General features: G+C 29.9%; 1 protein-coding gene across 1 annotated transcript; it reads right to left on the bottom strand.

Annotated features, from left to right (window-relative positions):
- Positions 1–5,095: 5,095 nt before the first annotated feature.
- On the bottom strand, positions 5,096–8,912 carry LOC129302789 (subtilisin-like protease SBT4.8). The gene is made up of 2 exons (XM_054941670.1): positions 8,143–8,912; positions 5,096–6,645 (listed from the first exon to the last, which is right to left on the bottom strand). Exons 1-2 carry the CDS (start codon positions 8,825–8,827, stop codon positions 5,096–5,098), a joined length of 2,235 nt encoding a protein of 744 aa, XP_054797645.1. The 5' UTR covers positions 8,828–8,912.
- Positions 8,913–10,003: the final 1,091 nt, after the last annotated feature.

Below are 10,003 nucleotides of genomic sequence, written 5' to 3'. Positions count from 1 at the left end.
GCCATATTTACTTCATGCCATTAAAATTATTAATATAAAAAAATTAATTTTAAATAAGAATTACAAGTATTAAAATTATAATTGATATAATTAATATAAGTATAAATTATATTAATATAATTAATATATTTAAAATAAAAAATAATATATATAATATTTGGGACGGGACGGGACATCTCGATGGTAATCCTGTGTCCCGTCCTGTCCCGAACCCCCTTCCTGTCCCGTCCCGATATGATTGGGACGATACTAGACCAGTCGGGACGGGTCCAGACTGAATACCCCTAGTTTTAGTAAGCAAATGGGAATGCTTTGAGAAGGTTTGTTTAAATGCTTAAAAGAATGGTAAGATTGATTGAATAGTATAATTAAATTTAGGTTTATCAACAAGAAAGAAGAACTTTATATTTGGTTTAAAAGTTTATATTGTTGATAAGAAAGCTCTAAGAAATGACATTTGAACATAAAAGTGTGGTGGTAAGTTTTAAATTAAAATGCTCGTTCCTAAATTTGACTTGAAAATTATTTAATAAATGATTTTATGATTATAATTTATTTATCAAGAAATTAAGAATATTATTAGAATTAAAGTAAAAAATTAAAAGAAACAAGTTAATTCTTGAAAATCTTTCAAGTGCATGAGTGTATCCCAATTAAATTTTTTTAAAGTTTTTTTTTAAATATCTTTATTCAATACTTTATTTAACGTCTTTATTATTATTTTCTTTACAATTTATATAATCCTCTCTACTTATCCTATTTTTATTTAATTAATTTATTATTGAAATTATTCTCTTTTATCAAGAAGTTATGCTATTAAATCCAATATGTAATGTATCAATTATTCATTTAAAATAATTATATTGTTTAAATTTTATAATTGATTTGAAATTTGTTGATACAGTGATTCATACATGGACAAAAAATTTTGAATGGGAAAGTAGATAGTTGAACATTATATTTTGAAAGGAATGATTTTAAAATGGATGTTTATATCCAAGCACGTTTGATTTTAATTAAGGAGATTGAGTTTAAAATGTTAGTTGCTAACGACAATTTTGTTGGCCTTTGGCACACTATAATACATCTAATTAGTAAGATGCATGTAGGAGGTGTTAGCCCCATGCACGGGCCAACGCACGTGGAACTAAGGAATATATATTCGTGGGCTTCATGCGTGCTCTTGTTTTGTGACTTTTAAGCACGCTTGATTATTTCGTGGCTTTAAACTGTTTTTGTCAGTGACTTATTCTTATAGACTGTGTGTCTATGTTTGTTGGTTATTTATTCTCATGGATTGTATGTTCACGTTTGTTAATCATTTTGATTAAGTCTTGCTAAAGAAGGAAATTTAAAACTTATTTTCTTTAAATTTGATCTCAAAAAGCAAACTACTATTTTCACTATATATAAATTTTATATTGAACAATATATATCCCAAGATGTTTAAATATGTGTAGGAAAAAACAAGAGAAGAAGGAAAGGAAATTTGAACTTCTAATAATTTTATTTGGATATATATATATATATATATATATTCATGATTTATACATTTACCTAGTTATTGTTGTTGATATTCATAAAGCATGTTTTTATATTTTGGGAGATTTAAATTAAAGAGGAGGTTCTGCCGAAATTTTTACAAAATATTTAAGATTTCACGAACTTTATAAATATATATAAATTAAATATTGATATTTTAGTTTAATTTCTGGTTAAGTAAGACTTATGAAATGTGAGGTTATCTTATATTCTGCGTGGGTCATATCCTTAATACCAAAGTGTAACAATATGTATGAGGGGACAACAATTAGTATAAGAATGTTTGGCGATAAACAAAAGACTTTTCTACAAAGATTAAATTATATTAGGGATCATCCTTATATCCTTATTTGTTTGACTTGATCATAAATATTTTAATTAAACATATTCAAAAAAAAATTCCTGAATACATGTTTTTGGTGGATAATACAGTTTTTATTGTGAAAACAAGAAAAAAATAATTGTAATTTTGAGTTATGAAGAAGAATATTGGAGTCTAAATGTTTTCACTTGAGTAGAAGTAAAACGGAATATTTGTTTTGTAATTTTGATAAAAAGTCAGTCGATGGTAATTTAAAAGTAACGATTGAAGATGAAAAAAAAGACAAAATTTATGCTATAGCATATCCAAATGATACTACAGTGTAATTCATTGATAGTGGCAATGACAATGACAGTGACAGTTATGCTACGGCATAATCATGTTATGTTGCAGTGTAAATCCCATTGTCATTGTCGCTATCAATGAATTATACTATAACGTAATTTTGATATGTTGTAGCATAAATTTTACCTTTTTTCATTTTAAATCTTTATTTACATATAGCACTTTGAGTCTTAATTTAAATGACTCTAAACACAATATAATATCATTAATGAAAGTTTAGCTCAAGTAATCCATTCATTTCAAAAAGATATTACTAGTTCTCCCTTCTCATATTCAAAAGAACTTTTCTTTCATTTTCTCAAATAACAGTTTCATTTTCTCTCAAACTTATTTAGATGACTCCAAATTGAACTCAAAATTTTGTAAAAACACATGAAAATATTTGGAGTCATCAAAGACCATATATTATGCCTCAAGTGAAAAAATTTAAATATTTGAAAGCTATTATTCAACATGATGGAGAAATTAATGGACATGTTGTACATAGAATACAAGTTGAGTAATTTAATTTAAAAAAGGTAAATGAGTTATTTGTGATCGAAAGATATTAAGTAAACTTAAAGGGAAGTATTATCGAAATGCTATAAAACCAATTATATTATATGGTAGTAAATGTTAGGTTTTAAAATGGACAATAGGAGCATAAAAGTTGAAGTAACAGACATGAAAATGTTGAGATGGATATGTAGGTATACACATAAAAATACAATATATGAGAAAAAGTGGGTATCACATCTATTGAAGAAAAAATGATAGAAAATTATTTGAAATGATTAGACATGTATAAAAAAGACTGTGTGAGATATTGGCAAAGAGAGTGGAATAATGGATAATTTTGAGTCTTGTAAAAAGGAGTAGATGAAGGCCAAAAAAAATATTTATAAAAATTGTTGATCAAGATTTTTCAATTGATAACATTTTTAAAAGCTTAACAAATGATATAATAAAATAGTGTTGTGCAATTTATATAATTAATCTAATCTAATAGAATAAGACTTATTATTGTAGTTATTTACTAGCTTGTGTTGTTGCTCGCAATATTGATTAGATAATCATCTAGCAACCAATCAACTTTTGGTTTGTTAAAATAATATTTTAATCTTTTACCTGAATTAAGAAACAACGTTAGTAGCCCTGGCATTCATTTGGCTTTTCAAATTTTTCTTAGGCCAGAGGTTTTATAAGTTTTTTTTTAATTGTATTTGAAATGTATTTTAATTTTTGTTAATCTATCATAATTCGTTACTCTTGTAAAGTTACGCCTCTTTTTTTTTTTTTGTTTTTACCTGCTTTCAAATAATATTTTTATTACTAATCATTTAAATCCAAATGTTTATTTTTTATAGGTTAAAATATATATTTAATTCTCTAACTTTACTTAATATTTTATTTTAACTTCTTAATTTTATAAAATATATTTTTAGTCCTTTATTTCTAATATTATTAGTTTTATTCTAATAAATTTTTACATTAAAATTTTAAATATTAATAAAATATTTTTAAATATTAATATATTAAATTTAATTTTTTAAAATAATGATGATTGATGCAAAAGATAATTATTTAAAACTAATGATGTTAGAATTAAAAAATTTAAAAAATACTTTAAAAAATTAAAGGATTAAATTGAACATTATATAAAGTTAAATGATTAAAAATATATTTTAACAATTTTTTTGTTTCTATTCAAAATCCAGAGGGTTATTTTTAATTTTCATATGTCTTGAAATTTTGACTTTATGTTTCAGTTTTAACTTAACTTCAAAGTTCTTATCTTTCCCCAGATTTTATTTGGAATTAATTTTTACCAAAATTTCTTATTAATTCAATTATTGGTGTATACGAATTATGTTTTTATCTATAAGCATATTTATTAGTATTAAATGATAATTTGCACCTTCAACTACAAGGCTGGTCAACGTTTGAATCCTGAAGTTGTATTTGCATTTGGGTTATGGCCAACTCCGAAAGAAAGAGGGTCTGTGACCATCGGTGGCATTGATCAGACTCCTTGAACGTCCGCGTCTTACTGAGGACCTACCTACCGATCATGGAACTCCAACTGATTATAACTGTCACCTTCGTCGTCGTTTCTGCAACCGTCGCCGCCGATTACGTTCGCCCTCTGCCTTGCAAAATACTTCAGTTCCCATGGGATTCAAAGCCCGCCTCCTATCCGCAGCAGGTGATATGTCGCTTTTCTTTGGTTCTGTCATACTCTGTAACTTTCAGCTCTGTGATCAATTTTAGAGTCTTCGATCCCTTTTGGTCCGGTTTTTAGTTGCTTCTGGTCGTTCTGAGTGTGTTTCTTCCTTTATTTGCCCCAAACAGAAATGGTTTATCCGGCAGCGATGGAGGTTTGGGTGAGACTGAGAGTGGACCCACGATTTGAACTAACCATTTTCGCCCCTGGATTTTAGGTATAAATTACCATTTAACCTTATTTAATTTACAGTGTCTAAGTCCTTTAATTCAATTTTCTCTCTTAATTTTTATTTAATTATTATTTTTAGTCCTTTTACTGTAGTTTATATCAGTCTTGAACAGAATCATGTTTTAAAATTCAGATTCAACATAGCACTTTTGTGAGATTTATTTAGTAGAGGCGCAATCACTTCACAAAATAATTCTTTTGACATCTTATATAGTTATATGAACTTCTGTGAAAAGAGACTAATTAATTTTATCTCTGTATATTTTGAAGACAAATTAAAGATCTTTGTTTTCTAAATTTACTTTTTAAATTTAAGCCTAAAGTGTACATAAACAGAACAGTAAACAGATTTGCAACTATATTTACTTTTATTTATAAAAACAATAAAAAAGGATCAAGTCCTAAAAAACTTGAATAACTCAATTAGAGAAATGGATCTATAAAAGTACTCATCAAAACGCCATCAGAACAATCGGGCTTCTCACATTGTGGGTGCCATCTGACCATATCAATGAAGATGAAATTGCACCTTGATTTGCAATGCCCTTCCCAATAATGTTCACAACAAAAGACTTCTTCTCATTCAATGACTTGAACATGAGAAACTCAGGTTCCACTCTAATATCTACCTTGTGAGAACTTGCTGGTAGAATCCTTGCCTTGTAGGTTGAGTTCACAGATCCAACATTTGTCACAGTTCGATTAAGCTGAATCTTGAATGAGGTTAAAGGCTTAACTTTCGCTCCAAGTGTAGGATAATTGAGATTCTTGACTAAATCTCTGTGAGAAGATTTGGGACAAGTACTGCTATTGTCTCCAGAAATCTTCTTAATCTGTGAAGCACTGAAACCATAGTTGCATAACATTTCCACATAATCATCCTTGGATATGTCATAAACCAGCCCTGGATCACTAGCTTGTACTGGATTCACATGTCCAGATCCATATTCAAATTCACCAACAGCATCCTTAGAATTATTAACTTTCTTCATAGGTTTTGCTGTTGTTAAAATGGCAGATTTGATAGCTGCAGGAGACCAATCTGGATGAAGGGTCTTCAAATATGCAGCTATTCCAGAAACATGAGGGCAAGACATGGATGTTCCTGACAAAAAGTTGTATTTGACAGATCTTTCTTCTTCTGCATATTTTGAAACAAGTCCATTTGGTGAATATGCAGCCAAAATATCAACTCCAGGAGCACTTATATCTGGCTTTAAGATATCTCCTACAATGAAATTAGGCCCACGTGAAGAGAAATCAATTGTTCTTGGGGCGTTCTTATCTAGAACCATCTCACTCTTCTTTATCTCTGCCTTTGGATCTTTGGTTGAATTCATGTATGAACCAATAGTAACAAAAGCTTCTTTGGAAATGTCCAATGATGGTAGATACACAATGCTTGACAAATCTTCATTATAGGATTCTGAAGTTGTGATGACTCCAAGTACGCCTTGAGACTTAACACTGGTGCTTGCAGGCAAATCTTCATTGCACAACACAATCTTTCCTTTCACCAAGTTTTTGTCAAAACAAGAGCAACTTCTTCCTTCTTCTTTGGAACATTCATCTGAATCACTATTTATCTTAGCTATAGGAAACTTGGACCCATTTGAGTTAAAAGCATTAATGGAGTTGCCAACCAGTGTGTGTCCATTGCCCAGAACAAGTTTGTCGATGATTTTACGATCTGTGCTACTTGCTGCAACAGCTAGGATCCATGGTGCTACGCTTGAAACTGTGGCAAAGAAAGGACCAGAGTTGCCAGCAGCTTGGACAGTGAGGATTCCTTTCTCCATAGCATGAAAAGCACCGATGGCTAAGGAATCATCGAGAAAATCTTTAGGTTGTGTCATTCCTAGTGACACAGAAATGACGTCGACGCCATCAGAAATGGCGTCATCAAAAGCAGCCAATATATTGTGCTCAGAACATAATCCTGACGTATCACAAGTTGAATATGTAGCAATTCTTGCAGATGGAACTCCTCCTCTTGCTGTACCTGTTGGAGCAAAGTCCCATGTTAAGTAATTGGAGAATGAATTAATTGTGCATAACCTTAATTAAAGTTAACAAGTGTTATGGCTTAAGCTATTTTACAAAAGAAAGACAAGCCTACTAAATACTTGGGAAAACATAACAGTAGGGTCATGTACTTTGGTTGCATTTTCTTTTAAATGCCTATAGTTTTAGTTCGTTATTTGTGGTTCCTTTAATTTGATTCATCTGCAATGTATTAGGCTCCGTTTGGTAGCTTGGAATCATGGAGAAAGAAATAGAATTGAACATGGAATCTGTTAACATGTATGTTTAATATGCAATAATTATGATTCTTTGGAATTAGGATTTAAGGAAATTTGACAGAATCCAATTCCATCACATGCATCATGGAATCCAATTCCATGGTTCCCTTTCTCCAGTTTGCCCCTTCTCTCTCCTCCAATATAATTTTTTTTTAATTTTAAAAAGGACACTTTAATCTTTTCTTATTTTAAGTACTTATATTTTATTAAAATTATATCAAAATTCCATCATCATACCAAACACACTTTTAAATCCAATTCTATTCCAATTCCAATTCCGATTCCGATTCCGATTCCATTAAAAACTCTTCCATCATACCAAACATGACCTTAGTTCTTTTAGTTTTAAATCTGTACATCTACTTAATTTCCATTCACTATAATTTTGTTTTTAGATCATATAATTTTATTGTGTACTTAGCTCTATTAACTCATTTATTGACATGTACTTAATTTAGTCTTCATCTCCCATATTCTGTTTAAATCAAATATCAAAGAAAGCTTTCCCCCCATCTTAATTACCTTTTATTTATAACAATATATTTATGGTCAATTCATTTTCATGTTAATGTATTTTTACCATGTCAACAAAGAAGTTAGCATTATTACAATGAAATTATTAATTCCTTTCAATACACCAATTTTTATATGCATTTTTAAAATTATAAGGACTAACATTACAAATGAATAAAACTAAAGAAAGTCGGAATAATGAAGGAAAACTATAAGAACTAAAAATAAAATATAATTCTAAATTCTAAGAGCTTGTTTGGTTTTGTTCTCATTTTTAATTTGTAAAACCATTTTGTACGCCAATTTTCAGAAATTGTTTTTGAAAATAAAACCAAACAAAATGAAAACATGTTAGATTTTGTTAATTTGAAAACAATTTTACTGTAAAAATATTGACAGATAGTGATGGTCACTAGCAATTAATAATGATAATCTATAATAGTAATTGACCATAGTTAAAAGAGAATTTATAATAATTAAATTGCTGTGTACTTTAAACCAAAATGTTTTCATTTTATTTTGTTTTGAAAAACGTTGTAATTTTTTTTTTTGGCCAAAAACAGCATTGTAATTCAAAACACTCATCTAGACAAAAATTTTATTTTATTTTTAAAATAAAAAGCAGTTTTAAAAAACAAAAATCCAACAAGCCCTAACATTATAAACTAGAAAGTCACGCATACCGTTTGCTATTCCATAAAAGTTGACTCCATTAACAAGGTTCCCAGCTGCTATAGAGGCAGTGTGACTTCCATGGCCATTTTCGTCTCTCGCAGAATCACTTGCATAGGACCGAGCTCCGATGACCTTCTTGTTGCAGGTGAAGTTCCTCCCGCCGGCACAAGTCCCTCTCCATTTCTTCGGAACATCGCTCAGACCTTCGTCACTGAAACTCTCAGATTCCGGCCACACTCCGGTGTCTATAACTCCCACGATAACATCACTTTCAGCTGACACGTTTCTCTTTATTGCTGACTCGGTGAATCCCATGAAGTCCCAGGATCTTGTTGTCTGAATTCGAAGTTGTTTGCTTTCAAACACGGAGACCACCTCGTCCATCTCAGCTATCTTGTCCCTCTGATCACTGGTGAGTTTTGCAGCAAACCCATTGAAGCTTTTCCTGTAGCTCCGGATCAGGGAACTTGTGGCGTCATTGTTAATGCCATTGACGTCATCGTTAAGAACTTGGTGAAGAATTCTAAGGTGATGGGAGGTTGGAGAGTAATCAGGTAATCCCCGAGGAAGTGATCCCATGTAGACGATGTACGTTTTTGTATCATCATTATCATTTTCAGTGGCCATGCAAAGACATGGAAGAAGAATAATGAAACACACAGAAATGAGAGCTATCCAGTGCTGCTTGGCCATTGTTACTGTTTGTTAGTTTGTGCAACAATGCACTATATATGGTCTATGGTGCGGGTTGATTATTGTATACCTAAGATTATGGGAAAAATGCCTTCCTCTAAAACATTAATTAGTATATATTGACTAATTCATTTCACAATTAATTATTGTTATTTACATTAAATAAAAATAGAAATAATCAAAAGTCAAAGTGAGGGAATAATAAATGGTCATATTTTACTTTAATCTTGATTTTATGAAGATTTATAATAAGCATTAACCTGCTTCGGAACTTTTTTTATTTTTTGGGTAAACAACCTGCTTTGGAACTTTACCTCATGATTCTGTGTATCTGCTTACATATACATATACATATACATATGTAACCGGATAGGGAAATAATAAATGCAACAGATTTGACTTCCAAATAATTGGATCAGATATGAATCATGACCGTGCATACATGCATATATGTGTGTAGATGCACTGGTACTAGTGTTGGTCAGTGTACAGGTTCATTGTCTGAAATTAATGGCTCAATAATTGCTGGAGATTAATTGGGATTGTTAGTTAATTTAGGATCAAAACACACGTGACCGAAAATCATAAAAGAAAGTAGTTTGGAAAAAAAAAAAAAAAGCTAAACGTGGCGACTATATTCTTATTAGTATGGCTAAGAATTTCTCTAGAAAATACTCTCTTTTGTTCTATTTATAAGGTGTAGAGAAAAGAATGATTTTCATCATAATTTTCTCTTTTTATATTTTATTAACTATTAATGAGAGAAAATATGTTATTAAAGGATATATATTTAATTAGAGTAAAAATAGAAATTTATTAAATTTTTGATAGAATTATTGAGTTTTAATATTTTCTTTGATTTTGATTAACTATATTAAAAGTGATTTATAAATAGGATAAGATGAGTAATTATCCAAACTAAAATAAATGCTGAATATGGCACATTATTATAAATAGAAGAATTCGATCAAAGGGTCAAGTCGGGGTGTTTCGCAGGAGAAAATTAATTAATCCTCCAGACCCGAAGATTAAAGAAACTATGTGAAAAACTACTGTTGAGTTATAAATTTCATAGTTTGACTTAAAACTTTTAAAGGATGGCTTAAAAATTATATACTTAATTTATATACTTAATGTACTTATTTTAATTAATTAAATCAAGGCATGTGAATATTT

Source organism: Prosopis cineraria, unplaced genomic scaffold, assembly GCF_029017545.1.
Source record: "Prosopis cineraria cultivar Desert tree isolate PC_DT_omini unplaced genomic scaffold, ASM2901754v1 PC2, whole genome shotgun sequence".
NCBI lineage: Eukaryota > Viridiplantae > Streptophyta > Magnoliopsida > Fabales > Fabaceae > Prosopis > Prosopis cineraria.
The sequence above is the reverse complement of the archived record's forward strand: the minus strand, read 5'-3'. Positions and strand labels throughout refer to the sequence as shown.

Excerpts from the sequence above, each read along its gene's own strand:
- LOC129302789 (XM_054941670.1), bottom strand. The coding sequence starts at position 8,827 with ATGGCCAAGCAGCACTGGATAGCTCTCATTTCTGTGTGTTTCATTATT. Across the intron at positions 6,646-8,142 it reads CTTTTATGGAATAGCAAACG|GTACAGCAAGAGGAGGAGTT; the intron begins GTATGCGTGACT and ends TTGCTCCAACAG.